The sequence below is a fragment of the Corvus moneduloides genome, chromosome 3, assembly GCF_009650955.1.
Source record: "Corvus moneduloides isolate bCorMon1 chromosome 3, bCorMon1.pri, whole genome shotgun sequence".
Taxonomy (NCBI): domain Eukaryota; kingdom Metazoa; phylum Chordata; class Aves; order Passeriformes; family Corvidae; genus Corvus; species Corvus moneduloides.
The window spans coordinates 69,360,341-69,382,715 of NC_045478.1; the positions used below are offsets into that span (position 1 = coordinate 69,360,341).

At 34.6% G+C, this 22,375-nt stretch overlaps 1 protein-coding gene across 1 annotated transcript in view; it reads left to right on the top strand.

Annotated features, from left to right (window-relative positions):
* The window catches only part of ADGB (androglobin), a 118,382-nt gene that overhangs the window by 42,261 nt on the left and 53,746 nt on the right, over positions 1-22,375 (top strand). The window contains exons 9-16 of the mRNA XM_032102143.1: positions 1,320-1,414; positions 3,753-3,927; positions 4,671-4,761; positions 7,464-7,608; positions 15,972-16,017; positions 17,595-17,763; positions 19,649-19,712; positions 21,347-21,449. Coding sequence (XP_031958034.1) covers positions 1,320-1,414; positions 3,753-3,927; positions 4,671-4,761; positions 7,464-7,608; positions 15,972-16,017; positions 17,595-17,763; positions 19,649-19,712; positions 21,347-21,449 — 888 coding nt within the window. The remainder of the gene's footprint in view (positions 1-1,319; positions 1,415-3,752; positions 3,928-4,670; positions 4,762-7,463; positions 7,609-15,971; positions 16,018-17,594; positions 17,764-19,648; positions 19,713-21,346; positions 21,450-22,375) is intronic.

Sequence of the window (22,375 nt, forward strand, 5' to 3'; positions counted from 1 at the left end):
AACATAGGAAGCAATTATCCTATATTTGAGGTGAGGCTGAAGTGAGCAATGACAGACACAGATAATTTTACTGGAATGTTAGATGGGGATAGAATCATAGAATCATTTAGGTTGGAAAAAACCTCTAAGTTCATTGAATCCAGCTGTTAACCTGTACTGCCAAGCCCACCACTAAACCATGTTTCTAAGTGCCACATCTGCACATCTTTTAAATACCTCCAGGGATGGTGGCTCAACCTCTTCCTTGGGCAGCCTGTTCCAATGGTTACCAACTCTTTCTGTGAAGAAATTTGTCCTAAAAAAGCATTCTGTCCTAAAAAAGCACCTGAAAAACAGGTGTCACAGCCTGTGTACTGAAATCCTGTCTCCACATGTTTTCTGAGATGACTAAGGAAAAGTAGAGAGAAATAGATATCTTTCTTTTTCAGATGTCTTTTTGGTAAAACCAGAGACCCATATTTCAAGTATTATGTTTTAGACCTTTAATCTCCCTTCACCATGAAAGAAATGACTGTAAAACATCCTTGGCTTCTCTTCATCATTCAGGAATTAGCAATGGCTTCTTTCACAGATAAGAATAGGAGACGATCATATGGTTGTCTAGTGCAACAGATTTCTGGAGTTAACAAAGTGACTGTGCCCCTGTTTTTATTCCTTGCATATAGCAGAATTACAAGCTTCTCTAAGGTATGTGGGATAAGAGCTATGAGGTTGCCCCTTCATACTTTCTGAGGCAGCCATCATTACCTCCATTTTTTCATCTGCTTGACAGAAGTGAGAGGAGTAACTCTGGTTTACAGGCACTGTATTTCTCAAATTACTTATCTCAGTCTTCATATCCCTTGGCAGCAGTGGCCAGAGGTCTAGCTTTGGATCCTTTTGTTGGCAAGATCAAATTTTGCCTTCAGTGGTGAGAAGCATTTAACTAGTACTGACCAATCGGGATGTTTTTACTTCATCTACACGGATTATGTGTATTGTTTATACTAGTACTGGTTTTAAAATTTGAAGAACAAAAGAGCAATGTTGAAAGCTACCTCTGACCTGTCATATTTTTAAGTTGTATTTTCTGTTACTCATTTGTGTAAAATAAGTAAAATATGCAAAGGCTGTTGATTATTTAAATGAGGTGGTTTTTTCCATCCATGGCTTCTTTTTCAAGTACATTACAATGATCTCTTCTTTTGAATAAAACAGAGTCAGACAAAGAAAAGAGTAATAAAAATAAAGCAGAGAAGGCAGAATAATTTAGTGTGAGGTACAGCTGCAGTTTTTTACTGTTTACCTTGTTCTAAAGTGTTTTAATGTCTTCTTTGTAGAATCTCCCATACCAACCCAGCCAGAAATGGTCGTGTACGCTGGCTGTATACCGCTGAATTTGTTTGAAGAGGATATTTTTTTATTAATGAGAATGGTAAGGTTCTGTGCTCTCAGGACAGGAAAACATTACTTATTTTCTTATCAGAGTGTTTCATTTTGTTGTAACTACGTTGTAACAAAATACAATTAGCTCAGTGAAACAGTCACTAGATGATGGCTATCAGTTGAATTTATATTTTGGTACTTCTGTATTCTGAACATGCATTTTCCTGCCAAAGCCTGCTGATTTTATTCAGTTTTCCTCCACTTTCCTCAGGATCCCAAAAGCTGGAGTCTCCTGGGAGAGACTAGATGTGGACTAGAAAATGTGTCATGATGAGATACTTCTGAATGGAAAGTCTAATTACTTTAAGGGCTACTTGAAAAACATGAATTTTAATTTTTTTAAGACTACAGTTAAGACTCCTCTGATATATATTTTCCAATATGTTGTTTGTTGTTATATAAGAAATAGCATGTTTATATCAATTTCTATCATTAGTGTTTTAACTGGTGAAAGCAGCTGGAAAAAGTGTAGCACTTAATGCAGCTGGGGTAAAAACAACACTTAAATCTTCACTAGTCACTCACACTCCTCAGAAAGCTTTTTACAATGCAAGAGGTGGCTTTCTTGAGTTGATTATTAATTGCGTTTCCTTTTTTTCTACATTTAAATCATATCTATCATAATTAGATCATTAAATTTTAAGCTGCCTTCTCAGGAAACTGGTAAGCTTCATGGAATAAAGAAATTTCCAGAAATGGTTTGCAGGTGTTATGCTTTAGTGCACTTAATTCTTGCACTATTTTTTTTTTTTAATTGTGCTGTGTATTTTATGCAGTTTTGAAGATTACCTTGTTATCTTTGATTTTAATTTATTTTAATTTAAGATCTCATTCAATAGCGTAATTTTGCTAATAATAAGTAATGCTAGTCATCAAAAAGCAAAGTGGAAGGAGGAACATGGGATTATATCATTCCTGCCACCTAACACCCGGAGTCTCAAACTTGACTACAGTCTGTTGGGATATAGAGATTACTGAAAAAGAGGTATGGCAGACCAAATAGGAGGAGACAGAGGAATCTATATGTCTAAACCAGTATTTTAGTAAAGACTTGATAGAAAAATGGAAGTTGACAGAAGTTAAATATAGAAGTGTAGAGGATTTCTTATGGATAAAACCCCCACCATTTTCAAGCTTTATTCAAGGGCTGAGACAAACTACACTAATTGAAATAAAGTTTAGAAAATGGATTAACAGGGATAAGAGTTGTTCCCTAAACTTGGAGAAAATTTTGTCATTGACTGCAGCTGTACCAGAATTCCCCTCCAGAATTTTTGCAGTATCCCTTTTAACTTTGCTTTCTAGTATGGATTTCCTTGGATTGTTGTGGCTTAAATTTTCTCAAATAAAAAAAAATCAATATTTGAGTCATACAAGTGTGTAGTGTACTCAACAGCTAAGTTGTCCTTTATGGACTGGTTATCTTCAGAATCTTTTCTAATCTTGGATGTTTTAACTGGCATTTTTAATTTAATTCATTCCCTACTCTTCAAATAACTGACAACCACAACAATATTCTTCTCTCCAGAGTTCTTAAATACAGAACCTCAGGAACATTTTAAAATGAGTAGAAGCATAGAGACTTGCTGATGAGCGTGTTAAAGAAATAACTTATTGTTGATTTATTTAGCATGTAAAAGAAAGTGTGCTTTTAAAATTAAAAGGATGTACAAATCTTGTAACAGAACTTTCAGATGTGATGTTAAGTACTGGACCATTATTATTTTAATGGGAAGAGCACCACTCAATGTTGACATCTAAAATTGCTCTTAAGTCTGTTCCTAAGGGCTTTGGTATACAGGTCAACTAAAGTGTCTTTAATGTGTTTTATAAATTAGCCACCAAATAAAAAACTTAGCTTTAATGATATGTTGGTCCAAAGCAGTATGTTATGGAGATTTTACAAGTTATCTAAAAGACCAACTGATTTTAGAATTCTGCCACTTTATAAATTCAGCATGAAGTAAGGACTTTTTCCCTCAGAAAGTATTTTTAAATATGATTACTTGAAAGAAAATGTTGTGCCTATTGCTTTCTTACATATTCATTCTCTTCACTTGTATGTTATGATTATCTAAATAAGTTGAAAGAAGTGATGAATCTATTATGAAAAGTAAAATACATGTAAACACTTTTAAGTATACTTTTTGTGCTGAGTATCAGATTCTAATCAGCATGTTTTTGGGTAGTCTTGTCAGGTGAACTATATTCATTTCATTTGTTACAGAAGCTGTTAGATGCCTTTGTGTGCATACTGTTCTTGTTTGTTAGACATATCATGAGAAAGAAGATCTGACCCAGTCAGATTATCCTTTTGTGTTCCATAGGCTGATTCTTCAGAGAAGATGAGGCAATATGGGCTTTCCCATATACACAGCCATCCTGTCCTGATCACTCGAACTAGGTCTTGTCCTCTGGTAGCACCTCCAGAACCACCCCCACTTCCTTCTTGGAAGCTTATCCGTCCGAAAAAGAAAATTGTTGTGACATCTGAACCCCAAGGTTTGTCTACTAAAAACTCCAAAATGAATTTTTAATTACATTTTAATTATTTTAAACATTTTCAGGACCATACTTATTATCTGTTAGCTTAATTTCAATTGAACTCACTTTTGTATTACTTCCTCTTAGCAATATTTCCTACATGCTTTGAGAAGTGTCTCAATTCATGTTGAAAAAAGCATGCTAGTGGAGAAAATGAAGAGGGAATGTTATCAAAGTAACACAGAAGCTCTCTGATGGAGAGCCATTAAAGCTTCTGAACGCCTTTTAAAAATTTAAAGTATGTGACTAGTCCTGCTGCATCAACTCATGGTTTTAGAGTAAATTTTTTTCTAGGATTTGTCTGTACTGCATAATGGAGTTAAATGGATGATACGAGATAGCTTGAGTATGTTGAAAGTGTTACAGGCAGGCTAGCAAAATATGCTGGGATAAGAAATAGAGGAAATTGGCAAAGGCAAAAAGTGCTGCCATAGTTGTTTTGAGCTACCCTGGATAACCTTGCATATAAGTTAGGCACAATTTAATACTTTGCAGGCTGAGGATCAGAGTGTAAAGCATTTATTTTTTCATGATATGTCACCTAGAACCATCCCTCGTTTTTCTGTTCCATTCAAGTGCATGGGATGATACTTGGAAAATTATTTAGGGGTGATGAATCCCCATTGAAATTTATTTCTCAAAGTTAGTACTATTAAATATTTTTATGAATGTATATATTTAACAAGTTGCTTTTTTCCCAGAGCCTGTGGTAGAGAAATCTGAAGAACATATTGAGATTGCTAGCCTATTTTTGAATTACAAATTGAGTGTTATCACAATACCAACAGACATGTGAGTATATAAGGTAGTTTCAGCATTAGCATTGTGAAAGTGCACTGTGAAAGTGCACTGGCTTATTTTTGCTTGTGTCACAGGCAAAAACTGCTCAGATCATTTCTGAAGCACATCAGGACAAAGCACTCTGTTGATGTGTTGATGTCACGTAATTAATCAGCTATCAGTGAACTGCATTTAGGATCAATATCGGCAATACGACAGCTAAATTACTGTATTAGACACAAAAGGTTAATAAACACCTGAAAACTTCTGAACACCTTCCTGTAGCTAATCCCAAGAAGTTCTAATCTGGCACACAGAGGCATACGTATGCAATTACCCTCCCCCTCCTGTCACTGAGGTTTACAAACTCCTCCTGTTTTGGGACTGCAGCATATACTTCCTGTTGGAGATGCAAGTCTCTAGGCTTATCTGTTTCTGCCTACAATCTGCTCATATCTGCACTACTGAGAAAGCTTACCAGGGGGTGGACATGAACACACAGGTCCCCACTTGTCACACCCTGTACGGAGTATGGACAGTCCCCTAGGCAGGTACACACTTGTCAGGGCTTCTGGCATTGGAGAACAGGGAGTGCTGTCAGATGCTTTGCCAGATTCTCTGCCCAGTAGCCCCAAAGACATAGAGTATTCAATAGATCACTTCTGCCAGAAATATGAATATTCTTTGATGTATTTCAAATTTTTCCTCAAACTACTGGTCTTTTTTAATTCTTACACATAACAAGGAAAGAATTGACTAGCCAGTCAGTATTTTCACAGGCATCACATGTTTGATATGGAACACTTAATATTTTTGAATAAAAGAAGCTGTTCTCTGTTTATGATAGAACAAGCCTGAGAGCGCAGGTGAAGAAGCTCGTGGTCAAAACACAGCTTTGTATAAATGCCTTGTGTTAAAGACTGTTTGGAAGTCCTATAAACCCTTGAAAACCAGAGTCTTTATACAGGGTGTCTTAGAGAACTTTCAGAAATGGGTGTATACATGACTTCTAGTCAATGTGCCATGCTGAGTATAGTACTTGCTCCCTGACAAGAAAAGAAAGATTACCATAAAGTGTATCAGAGCCGTGGGTTTTTTTGCTATGACCCACTGCATAATACATTTCTCTCAGGCTCCAGCTGATGATGTGAACATATGCATTATGATTCAGTAGACAAGTTCTAGAATTATTAACCCTGTCTCTTTTATTCTGACTGAGCTTCTGTCATGAAGCATTGAATGTATCTTATAGCCAGTGTACACCAAAAGGTTTATGTCATTTTGGAGGATACGTCTTTTCTTGAGACTGAGTCCAACAACAGGCTGTAAATTGTTGGAGATTTATGTATTTTCTTAGGGTGTGTGCACCTTTTGTTAAGTACATCTCTAAGTAAACTGACTAAATTACATATGTGGAGGGTTGTGCATTTTGATCATCATAATTGCATGGACTGATAATAAACCAGTTAGGTATTTTTAATTTTTTTTTTTTTTAACAGCAGCATTTGTCTGTGTAAGAAGTGACCTTGGAATATTCTGGGAATGCAATTGTTTTGATGATACAGTTGCATTTTGATAGTTAAAAGTACTTAAATTACTGTTTGTTTTCAAACAGTAGGAGTAGAAATACATTATAATGTTCTAAGCAATTAACAGGCTATCAAAGGAATGAGAGATTAATAATGAAGATGTTGAAGTATTTGCATGTTAACAGATTTTATATTTTTTTTCATATTTGGTAGATTGCTTCATGGTCAAACTACCCCATTTGGGAAAGGATAGTTTATTTAATGCACTAAGTTTCCATGACAATTAGCTCATTTAATCTTTGTGATTTAATTAACAGGTAGTAGCCAAAAATATATAGCAGGTATTAACATTTCATTAAAGTAATATAACTGTGTAAATAAGATAAGGGACTGAGATACACAGTTGGGACTGAAAGCTTTTTATCTCTTCCTTCTATTCTAATAAAATATTTTGAAACACTCAAAGGCAAGATAATTGTGACTGTTACTGAAAAAGATCTTGATCTTTCATTATCTCAGTCCTTTAAAAGGGGGCTAGATAACACGTCTAGATTTTAATTTGTTATTTATTGCTGTAATAACACAATTACACACTTATGTCTAATTGGCATGTATGCAAAATTGGTTTGATCCTCTTCTTCTAGTTCACTTAACAATCAGAGAGTTACTTATATTTCTGTTAGTTTTTATTTCTACTTCCAGTGAAGTCAGCAACAGAGCTTTCTTTTACTAGAACCAGAATAGGCCTGCACAGGTTTCCTTGGTTATCCTGTATTTTAGCTGTCTGGTAGCTATGGAGACCCATTTGAGGGAAAAGACAAAAAGTATTCTGACACAAAACATTTTATATTTTGCCTTACCTTCATTCAAGTAGTAATTTTTGCTTGTCTAAGGGCCATAGTAATTTATTCACTTCTGGCATTGTCGTCTAGTTTTCAGCTGGCTTGGGTTTTGCTTTTTTGAGGGCTGGTTAAGATGTCTTTCTGTCATAGGTTTGTGTGTAGTGCCAAGTCAGTAATGACAAGAAATATAGGAAGATATGGATTCTGTGCTGCTCTAGGAATCTCTCAAAATAAAGGAGACACAAATTATTTTGACAAAATTCTGTTAAGAATAGTTATGAAGACTGTAATTTGAAAGAAAATGTATGGATTAAAGTGTTTTGAGTTTTCTTTTATTATTTAGCCACTTTCCACAGTCTACCCTCAAAAAAGGATTTCATTCTGTATCCAACCTCACTTCTGTTACTGAAACTGATGAAAATGAAAGTGACAGTAATGGGGACATGAATCAAAATAGGAGACACTCAAATGCAGAAGATTATTCTCAGGTAATAATATTTCTATGTTTTTTAACTTGACCCAGTTTTATATTACAAAGGATAGTGAAAGACAAAATAGAAAATATTTAATACTGAAATAAATGTTTTCAAAGACATTTCAGAAAGCTTTTTTTTTTTCCCCATTTCTATTTAAGTAACTTCCCTACCCTTTCCACTCTATAGTTACATTGATGTGTATTGGGTAGGAAATCTTTCTTAATACCTTTTCCTTTAACTTTCTTTTTTATGATTTTTCCTCAGATTCTAAAAGTTCTGTTGCTAACGCTGTCTTGGTTTTGCTCTTTAAAATGCTTTTGGTGGCAGCATCTTAAGAAGATAGTCTGCAGTCTTTTAAATAAATCTTAGTTTACATTATGATTAGTTTATTTTGGCTACAGTGAAAGCATGTGACTAGAAAAATGTGAACTTTATTAACACATGCCTTAAAATGGCATCCTTATCTAGGACTGAATGGAAAGACTCCTGGTGAGATCTAGAAAAAGAGTTAAGGCTTCACTGCTCAGTGGGCCTGCTCTTAAATTTGAGAAGCTCTGCCTTCTAAAGGAATCCTCGGCCATGATTAAGACCCTCAGGCTTCCTGTGCAACTCTGTGAGAGAAGGACATTCCTCCAAACAGGTTCCCTAGATGCAGCACTGACTAAGAGTTGGCTCAAACCACCCAAGCCAATGCTAGTTACTGCGTAGAAGTCTCCACTGAAATTTTCCGATATAGATAAGATGAATCTTACCTAAGTTTAATAAAACATTACTAGGATGACTTTGGGAAGTTGTAATTACTGATTTTTGTAATTACTGATTTTTTTTTAATGTATCTGTTTTTAAATTGGAATGTGTATATGCTACCAAAGTCTGCTTTTAGATAAATTTTAAACAGAATGCTCCTTCTAATGTTTAAATCTTACTTGCTTAACAGAGAAAAAATGATACTTTCAAAGAGTTTCTGAGCAATAGATTTCATGAAAAAAAATTCATATAGAGAAATAATTGGCAGCATAGAGGAATAGAGACTTAAATACTCACTTAAAAACAAACAAACAGAGCTCCACTGAAGTAATTTCATTTGCTCAATGCCTACAAAGAAACACAATGTAGCAGTGCCAGCATCTCTTCAATTTCATACTGACTGAAGCAAACACTACTCAGAAGACCATTTGATAGCATTTCTCTTTTGGCTTTAAGAAAATTGAGGGAAAAAGCAGTCTAGGCAACATACAAGTGCTTTCAATGATGTTATGCTCAAAATCTGGATCTGATTCAATAATCCAGTTATATTTTGGGGAAGGTGATGTTTCAATTTGTAAATGTTTGCTACAGTTCCTCTTGCTCTATTTGTTTTCTCTCCTAAGTAAAGAGTGAGTACTTCTTCCATATATGCTAAATTCCATGTCATTACAATATAGAAAATAACTTACAAAATATATTCATCCATAGTGCTGTGTAAAGGTAAAACACCAACGAAGTCCTTATCCATGCAGTCCAGCAGTAAAGATGACCTAATTTTTTTAAAATCTCTGTTGTCATTTTTTGAGAAAAACTGATTCATATACTTGGGGATAACATTTATTGTGTTTGGTTGATGAATAGTGACTGTCTGTAGGGCTAAAAAATTTATTTGAAGACAAATGACATACTATTAGGGATAGTTCATGACCTTCATGAACCAAAAAACCCAAATTTATTTTGGTAAATTTTGAAATGAATGGGAAGTAATTTTTAATGTAATTTTTGGAGTGCTGATTTCTATGTAATTTTTGGAGTGCCTCTGCAGAGTACACTCATACAATTTTTGTATTTCAGATCTATATCTATACTGTGTGTTTAGATAATGTACATGTGGATATCACTAGTGGATTTAGTGATTTTAAAATAAGGCAATTCTGCAGTGAAGAAGAATACTTTACAATAGAATATATCTGTGATCTGTGATTCTGTGATATCTTTAGCTATTTGGTATTTTGTGTACATTTTATAAACAATAGCCTAATTAGTACTTCAATAGTACTTTACCTTTAAAAATCTTTTTAATAATGGCATCATACTAAAATCATTACAAAAGCAACAGGGTGAAAAGGAGCTGTAAGTAGCATCTTTTAGTATATAATAATTATTGCTTTCATTACTTCAGTCTCTAGTTGTACAAATACAGAATTGGTTAGTTGCAAATTAATAGAAGTTTATGTGCTGGAAGCATCAAAGCAGTGTGAAACATCCCTTAGATTTTCTCCTCTAGTCCAAGAGTGTTTTAGAAGGCTGATTTATCACAGTAGGAGAGGCAGTCAAGGAAAGACAAGGGCAAGAATGAAAATACATGAAAGAGAGACTGATAAAACTGGAATGGTTGGAAGAAAACATGGATTGGACGTAGGCTGAGGGCAGTCTGATTCAGACATGAAACGTAAGAAGTTATGAGCAGCTAATTGACTTGTACATGATCTTTACTTTTTGCCTCAATTTAAACCTCAGCTGAAAAATGCTATGTCTGTTAATAGCTGAAGTATACAAGTAGAACTTTGTTTTTACAGATTGGAAAAGGAGATGGTTTTTAACTTGGAGAACAATTGTCTTTTTCACCTATTAAATCTTTTCATCAACAAAATTATGTGGATGCCTCTGTCAAGTTCATAATGGGAGAGCTTTCTTTCTGTAGTTTTAACACTTGAAATAACAATATATACTTTTTAAAAACAAATCAGTTAGTGATTAAAAAAACATTGAAAGAGAAGCTTTGGTATCCCCAATTCACTAGATTATTGCTAATTTTTAGAATTTTGTATTGTAATATAATGAATGTAAATAACTTTGTCTCCATTTTAAACTGTGTGATTGTTAGTCAAGAGACATCTGCTTTAAAACCTTTGATACAGATTTGGTAAATCTTTGGGATACAGCAGTTTTATGCTTTAAGCTGACTGAAATTCAGTCAGCTGCTGTGCCAGATGCTCGGCAAGTTTAAATTGGCATATTTCAATTCAGTCCAATACAAACTGCATGAAGTAACATTACTGAATATCTGATTCACTGTTCCTAAGGTCTGTTGTCACAGAAACGGAGACTAGTGATACATGAAAGACAAAATTCTGGGAGCTGGATGTACCTTCTTTGAAAAATACGAAGTTGAAAGACATGCCGTTATCCCTCGTGTCCCCAAAGTACTCATGCCAAAAAACAGAACTGCTTTATTATTGAATTTTTCAAACTTTTTTTTTTTTTGCTCTGACTTTCCCATTCACTGATTTTACAGTCCTGAAAGCTTTTGGGATTTGCATTAGGAAAAAATATTTTAAAATACCTAATTTTAGTAGTTAAAATGATCTTGAATCACTGGTTTTAAGAAAATGGATTTTGTTAATTTTTTGTTTAAAAACTCCATAACAGAGGGCCAAATTCTTTAATGGAGAAGCTCTCTTTTTTTCTTGTTCAGTAGGAAACTAAGTAATTTATAAGTGTAGGATACATTGAAATACATGTGAAAGTATTTTTGGCCAGGAAAAAAACCAAAACAGTCATCATATGTAAATTGCACAGTCTTGCAGTTTTATGCAACAGTAATTTTGTCAAATGCTTCTGACAAAAAGATTATCCTGGAGTAGTGTTTCCTTGTAGATCTGCCTTTCAAAAGCCTACTTGGATATGCTTCATTGTGATTAATTTCTTGATAGAAGTTATCTCCAATTCCATTGAGAATAAAGCTCTATGTGTTCTGTTTGAAGAAATGCAGAGCAAGAAAATCTAATCCAAATATGTTTACCATCAGTATGTGCAATGGCTACTAGATATTTTAATATACTGACCTGATTGCTATATTTATACATCCTAAGCAGAACACTCATATTTCTCTTTGTGGCTTCTTCAATGTCAAGCTCCCTGGCAATGCTGATTTCTAGAGTAAAAGTGTTAAAGTCTCCACTCTTTCCCAGTGACAAAAACACAAAAAACTTGTTCTTTAATGTTCATGATTCCTTCATTTTTCTTATTTCAGTCTGTCTATTTATATATTCAAACTCAATCTTACCTTCTGTTGTGCAACTGATACCAGTTTATTTAATTTGCATGCTGTGTTGTGTGCTCTTTTCATGTTCCCCATAAACATTACAGACTGTTCTGTCATAATAAGATTTTTCTTCTTTTCTCTCTAATCCTTCTTGTGTTACATTTCCTAAGTGCAGTGAATTGGTATTGAGTCAACAGGAGGGCTAGGGTCTATTTTCTTTACAGATTTTATCATTTTGAAAATTGCTTCAACCTGCATAAGATGGAAATTCTCTGCTTATTATTTTCAGGGAAAAATTACACATCACATATGAGGCACATGAATTAGAAGAGGGACTTGAGAAGAGGCATTTAGACATTTGTGGTATAGAGACACTTTGATGGGCCCACGGTCATCTACTTGCACATACGGATTGGGCAGCTTCAACATTAGAGACTGAATGAAAGAGATGCCGTTAGTAATCCAGTATTTTTAAGCTATTTCTTTAAGCTATTTCTATACCCAGTTTGTGCAAAACTTTGCAGATGTTAGTTCATTTGTAACATTGCCTTTTTTTCAAAATCCACCTCTGTTACCTTCACTCACATCACAGCTAAAATGACAACTGATACTCCATTTAGTGAACATAGTGACTGAGGAATAAAAAAAGACTGTGTCCAAATGACTGTAGAGGCAAAACCTTTTGATGATACAACTCTCAGGTCAACATCAAACCTTGAAATTTAATACAGGGTTGGATCTTAAGAAATATTTTAGTCATCTCTGTCATTTTGAAGTATTTGAAATGGATTTTTAATCTTAAAAATAGAGTACCTGAAACTTTATTCCTTCACCTGCAGTTATATCCAGAGAGCTTATTTTTTGAAGAAGACTTGTGTTTTTCACAGAAAAAATGGGGTGTTAAGTTTTGTCATACATCATTTCTACGGTAGAAAAGGCTACTCTTTTTATAAGAATACAAGATAAATTTTAAAACGTATTATTTGGTAGATTTGAATAGAATAAAAATATAGCTATAGGAGTTTAAAAATATGAATGAATCCTTGAAAGTAACAAGATAGCTACAAATATGTGAATTGCCATTATTTTTACAAATATGCATTAGTGATTATGAAACATAATAGATGATAAATTAGATTTTTAAGTTAACTACAGAATTTTCCTCACAATTTTCATTAAGATTTTCCAGTCATTGAGGGAAGAACAATAAGTATTTCTCCCAGAATCTGTGTGCATAATTCCATGTTTCACAGCTGGATCTAAGTCTTTTCTAATATTCTTCTGTATCAGATACTGTAGCAGGAAAGCTGACTTTTCAGGCAATGTGTGATCATTAAGGAGGAAAAATGCCTTTATTTTCTCTTTCTGTGCCAATGTCTTAGGCACAGTATATGAGGCAATAGTATAAAAGAATGGGAACTTTCTTGACACTCTGGTTGTCTTCAAATCAGTGAGGATTAGGTAGATGAACACATCCTGTACCATTAGAAAAGCAGGTTTTGACCATGTTGTGTTTGTGCTCCAAAAGCTGACTAAATGAGCCTATGGGAGTCTACACAGCTGTGGTTAGACTGGTTTCACAGCTCAGACTGGATGAAGTTACTAAGCATCCAGGTTTTCCAGGGCACGTTCTCCTTCTTTACTGGAAATTCTGTTGACTCAGTTTTTGAGGATTTTCTGTATCTCTCCAGGTTTTCCTGCTGCTGACTGTTAGTACTGACAAAGTAGCTCTATATTAAGCTACCTCATGTCCATACTGGAAGTATGGATCATGTGTACTGTCCATGAACAGTATATTGGGCAGAAATTGCTAGACTTGTAGTACAGATGTTGCAGTCTCCAAGGCTTATACAGTAAATCTCATACTTCTTATATTTTGGACATGCCCAGGATTTCTGAGAAGAAACCCAATAAATTGCACAGCTGACATATATCTGTTTGGTAAATCCTGGGACTCCTACAGGAAATTTGGCAATATTGGAATCTTGAAAGTTGTAGGCTCACATGCATGTGCATGTCACCGTGACAGCTCTGTGCATGTGTTCTTCTGAAGCCCCCCTCCCCGAGGAGCCTTCCCCTGGATGGTTCTATCTTAGTTTACAGAATGTGTTCTGGAGAGGACCTTGGGGTCTCGGGCACACTGATCCCTAACTAAGAAGCTTCTAAAATATTTAATCTCCTAGCTTGACAAACAAGTCCAAGAATGTAGGCAAAAAGCACTAAGAATACAGAAGTTGTAAAAAGGTATAAAAGGGGTTTAAAAGAAAAGGCAAAAAATCATCATGGCATCAGTTTAAAGGGAAGAGATAGTCTGTATGATTTTTTCAGACTCATATATTGAGGCATGACTGTCAATGTGACATGACAAGTGATCACAGTTTTGCTGGTTTTGAAGAGTTGTGTGTACAGAATTCTGGAAACAGGAGCTGAAGTACGTGGGTATTTGCAAGATCCTATAGTGCACCTTTTCAGCTCATTTGCTCTAGAAAAATAAGAAATTAATCGGAAAAAACCCTCTAAAATGCAATATATTTCAATTACTAAATTCTCAACCCAAGTGTTAATGATTTCAGCAGTCTTAATTTTTCCCTTAATTGCTCTTAGTAACAGGTCTGTCCCCAGCTTTGACTCATGAACATTTTTTAAAAAAACCATAACAGATTTGGAATAGAATTTCAGATTTGTGCTGTGCGAAAATAGGACTTCGAAATTCCCTTAATAAACAATATTACAGTTAAATTATGAGTATTAAATTATTTGCTGCCTCCAGTTTTGGGATAGAGACAAGTAAATCAGTAGTTTACTTGCTCAGCTCTTTCCTTTGTTAATTCAGAAAACATCAAACACCTAAAATTTTGCCAGAGGTGAGATTCCTGAACCTGTTCTCCTGTCCTGAGTCCATGGAGATTCTGTAAAATGCTGCAGGAAGACTTTTACTGCAGCTAGAAATTAAAGTAGAAAGCCATAAGATTTTCCTCTAAGGAAGTATTCACAGGTGCCTTCACATAATGTATGCAGGGTAGTCTGTAATAGGAGGGTTGAGGCAGACCTGGATTTCCAGCACAATGACCTTGTGCAAGATTTAGGTACTGTTGTGACCTGCCATCGAGTCTAACTCAGACTCTCTAAATTATGTCAGTCTGCCCCTCAAAATATATTTCTTGATTGTACTGAAAAAGCATAAAAGTAGCTCCAGGTCAGCACTGCTCCCACAGCTCTTCTTTGAAATGCAGAACAGAAAATTACCGTGTGTGTCCAGCTGCTGGCCAGGTCAATCCTACCAGCTTCAGCATCAGCACCTTTGACACATGTAAAGATCTATAAGGGTATATATGAGGAGTTTGGGTGGGGAGAAGGGTGACAAATCTAGGTAAAGGGAGACCTGGGATGAAAGGAAGCTTGCAAATTCGTTCGTAGTAGCCTTTTTAGGCTTTAATATTTATCTTTGAAAAGGCAAAGCTAGTCCAGCTAAGCCATTAATATCACTACATTCAAATAGGAAGTAAACTGGAAACTGCAATCTCTTTCTCCTGCTCAACCTCATTCAAGAAAAAAAAAGAGGTGGAAGTGACTCTTTTTCAGTGTATGTCATATTGCAGACTAGAGGACAGTCAGAAGGAAGGATGACTAGACACACATTTTTAAATCGAAGATTTTAACCTCTCAAAGACAAGGACCCTGTCTTTGTAAATTTGATGAGTGGACTTCCTGAAAGGCTGGCTAACTTCATTTGAAGTGTAAGCAGCAGTATATTGCATTCATATTAGTTCAGCAATTCTAGCTTGGAGCTGGGGTTGACCAGGATAAACTTCTTTGCCAAAAGCATTAAAGAAGAGGCTACTTTTTATTTATACAGTGATTGAAAACAAAAGATGCTGTTGTAACCAAGAATGCTGTTGCTAGTGACAGTTGTGTACAGTAAGAAATGCTTGTTGGAAAAGGAGCCCTCCATATATTTTTCAAGAATGGTAACAGATAAAAATGGAATTGTTTGTAGGAGTATTAGTTCTTAGAATAAAACTTACTTTTTTGTTAAAAAACAGGAGTATCAAAGAACATTGTTTTAATAGTGGAGTGGTAGGTATCTGAAACAGCTTTTATCTCAGACTCTAGATCACATATACTTCTCTAGAAAAACATCAATCTGTCTGTTGGTGATATGTATGTAGGTATTACAACGAAATTTGCTACTTTTAATTTTCATTTTAAAAACCCAGCCCAAACCTGTGCTGATAACTTCCCAGCTTGTTCCTCTGTCTCTGGAAGGACTGCCCCAAAATCAGGTATTTTCTCTAAGAAAATAATGGAAGATTATGATCACCATCATTACTTTTTCTTGTTTTGTTCTTTCACTATATAGGAGACCATTGCCTTGTGCCATCAAAATGCAGAGTTATCCAGTAAAGGTAAGTGTGTGTGAAGTTTATAGTCAGATGTTTGCCGTTCCCATGTTGTTCGACATCAGTGTTAATGCTCATGTACATCTATCAGCAGTCTTACTTATATATGGAAAAGATTTCAAAGAACTGGTAATGTATAATTACATAGAGTAAAATCTTCAGTTTGGTATTCAGAAAAATTCAAACACTTCTCACAAGTTACTCTCCAGGAAAATACAGTGGATTTTGTACACAGAGCTCTTTTTAAAGAACTGTGAATTATAGTCTTCTTTTCTTTTTTTCTGAAAAAATGGCAGAAAAATGAGCCAAAAACCAGCTTTCTTTTAATGAACGTTCCTTAGAAATGTGTTTTACATCACTGTTTAAAGAGTATTCAAAATCTTCCAAATGAATATCTCATTTTTTAAATTACTTTGAATGTTTGAAGGATTTGGTCAGAAAAAGAAAAGGCTCTTAAAAATAAGAGCACTGTGGTTATTTTACTGGAAGCCTAACACCTAAGTTAACTGAAATTGAAGCAAAAGCCTCGGTTTTTTGGCTTTCAGGTAGTTATTCCATAGTTGAAGGAAAGGTAAAAGGCCTTTGGTGCCTTTCCCTATATTGCATTTCTTTCAGTTCTTGAAAAATAGTTGCAAACTAATTTAGAGCCACACTTTAGCCACACATCAGCTCTGTGTGTCTTGGTGATAGTGAAATATTACAAAGCACATTTAAATATAAATTATGTATGTTTCTAATAGGTTTCTCATTTGTTATACCTTATATTTGAATATTACCTCATCTTTTTCCTCAGCAAGCATTCTAAATTAATATTCTAAATTAAGAGCTGTTCAGTTCTTCTATTCTCAGGTGTTGAGCTATTCTCAAAACTTTTTTCTGGGCCAAGTCAAACATTTTCAGTAACTATTTATATGAATCTCACAATAAATGCAGAGAAAGTTACATTACAACATAAAAAGTTATCAAGAGATCTCAAAATCTGTCTACATATGTCTGTGTCTATATTTTGGCATGAATCTGACCTTAGTTCTGATTTTCATTCAAGAAAATTTATGTAATCTAGTTCAAATCTGTTTCTGTTTAGAAGTAGACTGATTTGTGTGAGTAGCATCATAGCCGGTACTGAGTACTAGTGGCAAGGCTGGGTCTCGTGTCCTCCACATTTCTGTGTATTGTTTTCTGTTGGCTGGAATATTCTGCCTCATTAGCTTTTCACTGAATAGGCTCTTTGGACAAGGGGATGTATTTTTCTTTATATAGATGAATTTAGGTTTGCAGAATTCATATATATGTGTACCTAACAAACTGATATTGAAGATTCTAGGGCACGGATCAATATGTGGTAGTTTATTGAGGCAGACTACATAAGCAGGTGCAGGTGCAAGCACTAAATTTCATACAGAGTTGTTTCAGTCACCATTTAAGCTCTTTAGATTAGTGGGATAGCTTTTAGTTTTAAACTGTATGCGTAATAACTGATGTATGGATAATTTCCTTGTAATTTTAGCATAATTTTTAAGAATGATACTTTTAACTTGTATATTGTCTCTGTATTGGCTCTGTGTGTCTTTTTATCTTTGCAGAAGAGTTACCTGAGAATATCAGTTTAGATGCAAAACAAATGTCAGAAACAGCTGATACTGATATGAAGACCTACACAGGGACTAAATCAAAGGATGAAACAGAGTCAGAAAAGACTTCAGTTTCCAGGGAAACCTGGATGAGCTTTGAAGACTTCTGTGTGTGTTTCCAGTAAGGAATAGAGAGTTTGGGTTTTATTCCATATAATATACAGTATAACAATGGTAAATTCAAAACATGACTATATAAAAATTGTATCTTCTTAAGAGTATAACTGTCCTGCCTTTCAGGGTGGCTTCAAGGCTACTCTTCAGACCAGACTTACTGTCCCTGTTGACAGTGCGTCTGTAGCTGCAGCCCTGCTCTTTGCCTTGGGTGTGTCCTCCAGAACAGAGTGGAGAACGCCACCACCAGCTCCATAGAGCAGCTGTCAGACTGCTGCTGGGGTGGAAGATTGTAGGTCATGGAGTGTTGCGGCCATTAGGTCCTTTTAGAACTCGTGGGGCACTGGGCAGACACAGTCTGCGTCAGAACAACATGATTCTAAAGCGAAAAAAAGTTGTTGCCATCAGCATAGTTTTGCTTGATCAGCTAGGTGTTTTGTCTCACTCCCTTTTCAATATAATTTCAAGGCATTTGTGCCTCTGAAAACATAAAAAAAGCTAGTGTACTTGTAGCATCATACCTTTAGCTTCTGTCTTTCAGATTTAAGGAGCCTGGTACAATGCATATCCTTTAGAACATCTAAAAATGCTGAGGGAAGTAATTTTATCAGAGAAACTTCACTCAGTTCTTTTTTTGTTTGAATGTGTAACGGAGATTTCTTTTTGAAGCTTCTGTTTTCATAAATGAGTGTTTTCTTGAGCAGATATTAAACTCTGCTTACTCTCTAAAGGCGAATGTGTAATTTTTATACCAGCCAGCAGTACAGGAACTTTAGGAATAAAAAGTCATAGATCACTTTAGGCCTTGTTAAGATTTGCCTGCTATTTTTAGGTAGTCCCAGGTCCAGGAAGATATGGCATTCAGGAAAAAAAAGCATCACAAGCAATATAATTTCCTTTAAAAGTCTTTCTCACAGTGTCATACAGAGAGAATGTGAAATATGAACTTTCTAACTTGTTAGCCAAAGGTTAAAGTACTGTTGACCTTTTGTAGACCAATATTAATATTAATTAAGGTATAAAGTATTTGTCATTTTCTTATCTCTAAATGAGTGAGAGTTTATTTTCACAGTCAACTGGTAAAGCAGCTGTTAACAGAGCATCTTCGTTGACCTTTGAAGAATTTATCCCTCAGAAGAAATTAGGCACCTAAGACTTTCAGTTTACTTGTCTGTTCAGTTGAAAGCTTTTCCTTCTCTGACATACCTACATCTCAGATACAGTGAAAATAAGATTAATGTTCATAGTTCACATCAACTTTGAGAAGTGAGGAATATTTTAGTCATTGTAGGAATTGGTATGTCATCAGTAGATCAGGATCCCTGTGGAGTTTTCGAGTAATCAAAACATTGGCTCACATCTGATTCCATCCTCAATTAAAGCTGAAGCCAATTATGTCTCCCTTGGTGCCATCAAAATCAGAAAAAATTGTTGCCTGGAACTATGTAGCTCTCTGAAGGTCTGCAACAGCACAGAACTGAAAAAACCATTAATAAAATAGATAAAACAATCCTTCCTTACAGTTATACTTTATATAACACGTTATTACAGTAATTTTCAGGTGGGCATGGGAGTTTTAGAGTAATATTAGCATGTTACCATTTATAGATTAAAAATAAACAAATTAGTGGCCTGACCTCCAATGGAAAAGTGTAGAAATGCAGCAAATATACTAATTAATTTCAGCTGCTTTCTCTGGAGATTAATTTTATTCACCTTTTTTATAACTAAAAATGTTGAACTGTCTCTGAGAAATAGCTGGGAGTCTGACTTATGAAAGTAAAATTAATATCTTTTGCAATGAAATAGACATTAACTAAACAATGCAATTTATGCTGATTATTTTCTTACAATCATATATATCTTATATTTCAATTTTATTTTCTTCTTAGGAACCTGTATGTTTTCCACAAGCCACATACATATGCTTATAATTATCAGAAGACATGTTTTATGGTAAATTACTGTATTGTGCTTTTTTTTTGTCTAAGTCTTACATAATTAGGTAACACATATATCCTAAAGGATATTGGTGGATCATATAGAACTGCTATTACTGAAAAATAATAATGCATTAGGATTAATGTAGTCAATACAAATGTGTGTTTGCAAGCAAACATTCTGCATTATATGTATCTATCTATCTATCTATCTGTCTATCTATCTATCTATCTTTAAGGCAAGGAAAAAATGCTGAGGAATGCCACTGCACAATAACAGAAAAATGGCTTATGTAAAGAAAATTGATAGTGAATCAGATCTCTGCCCACTCTTTATTTTGATTTAAAACTACCTTTTAACGATTTGATGTCTGAATTGAGTTTAATGATGATTCATCTACAGAATCTGCCCTTCAATTCTCCTTCATCTTCACCTGTCACCTAAAACCCAAATTGTGAGTCTGTTTAGCATAACCTTCCATTTTCTCTTTAAATGCTAAGTCATTTTGCTGTTTACAGCATCCTGGTGCAGGGATTTAGAAATACTCCTTAGTTACATTAAAATAATGGAATTTCTTTAAACCTGTCATGCATATTATCAGAAGGTTATTCAACGTGCTTGAATATCCTGTTCCAGCTCTTATATTATAGTGTATCTGAAGTGTAATTGTAGAGCACTGAAATGTAAACTCCAGGCATGAACTTCATGTAAAATCCTGTACTGAGAAGGTTAACAACATGGATTATGCTTCATAATTGTAGTACACTTGCAATTTCCCACCTCTCTGTAATCACATCACAAGAAATTTTCCTAATGACTGCGTGATATACTTTCCTAAGCCATAATCAGCATTAAGACTATGTGAGGCTGTGTGCTCTTGAGCCAAACAAAACCTAACCCTTTGCTGTAAAATCGTTCTAATTTCTTACATTGAAAGAGATGAGATGTTTACAGTATGGGGTAAATTCTGTATTATGCTTATAAAAGAACTTTTTAATATTATGGTAAGAAGATAAAAATACCAAAAAAATGGCTTTATATGACTCTGGAATATCCAGGAAGACATGTACTGTAACAGTTCTGAAGAAAGAAGCTCATTCACCATTAGATTTTGAAGAATTTCTAGGAACAGTAGAATCATTCTATGGTTTCTAATATTGGCATAGGAATTATGTATTAAAGTTGAGAGTCAAAGATGTTGTCCCCATAGAGTTTTGTAGGAGAAGAACCCCTTTATGAGGGAGGATCACTCATATCTACCAATTAAAAAGTACTTATTTCTTTCAAGCTTTCTTTAATTAATTTGAATCAGAAAGTTGCAGCGTGAAACAAAATTTTTGGTCTTCTGTTGCTTGTACCTACACTGAGGTACATATGATGACTATAATATAAAAGTAGATATATTCTCATGCCAAAAAGCATTCTGTTTCCTTTTAGCTTTTAACTGAACATTATTATACATGCAGCATGAGGCTCTGGGCTTAAATGACATGTCTGAAATTTGGAAGAAGTAGTGACAATTAATTGCTTGCTTCCCAGATCATAACTAAGGTCACCATATCAGAAGTCTTAGTCCTATTTTGTATAAGGCCAGTCAGATAACATTCAATGGAAATGAAGGATGAACAAATGTCTGTTTTTCTATACAGTCTACTGATGACGAAGTCTTCTATTATTTACTTGTGGACAGTCTGATGCCCATTGAAATCCTGGTTAGCTTTTCTGCATTAGTACACTGGTATGTTACTGAAGGTAAGGCCAACACAAAAAATGTTAATGTTGTGTTTTCCCATTCTTGAATATGTTTGTGCTGTCGTGTTTGTCTGTTATGGACTTGGGCACAATTTGAGAGTTTAGCAAGAGTTTGAAATAGTCAAATTGATTTTAAGAAATACACTGATATTCAAGCAATACTTCGTCATTATTTCATATTGATGATGAACATTTTCATGAAAGGATCTCTCCCTTTACTGTTTATTATTATTTGCTGGAAGCTTTTCATTTGTATATTCCTGGAATGGATTTCCTTGTGTTTCTTGGAGTTTCTTTTCTACAGATTCCATTCTTGCAAGCTAACTTATGCCTTAGCTGATCATAATGCAGCAAAAACAGCAATATAACCAAAGTATATTTTTGAAATTATTTTTAAACTGGTTCACAATAAGCTCTCCAGTACATTTAAAGTTGGCTTTTTCAAGATCTAGCAACTTGAATGATTTAAATAGAAATCTCTTGTATTTAATGAAAAACATAGAATGGAATTCAAGAAAGCTAAGACTTTATGGTAATTGGCTTAGATTAATCAGTTATTTAAACATTGGACATGGATGTAATTTTAGTGCATCTGGAGTAGAGTAGAGAGAACCAAAAGAAAGTTTAAAAAACCAAACTGACCATTCTGTGTAGATAGTTAAACTATAAGATATAAATATAAATAAACATAAATAAATACGAGTTTTTTATGGCTGTTTGCTTCCTTTGCATGTGGACAGAAAGGGTTTCTATGGAGTTTTACAGCAGCCTTAAGTGCCTTGGAAGATGTCTGATGTATACATCTTAGTAATACATTCTTTTAACCATTATTTTCTAGCAAATGGTACAAGTAAGCCATGTTTTGTACCACCAGTACATTTTAAATGACTGGATTTTTCTGTGTTAGTGAAGGCCACAGGAAGACT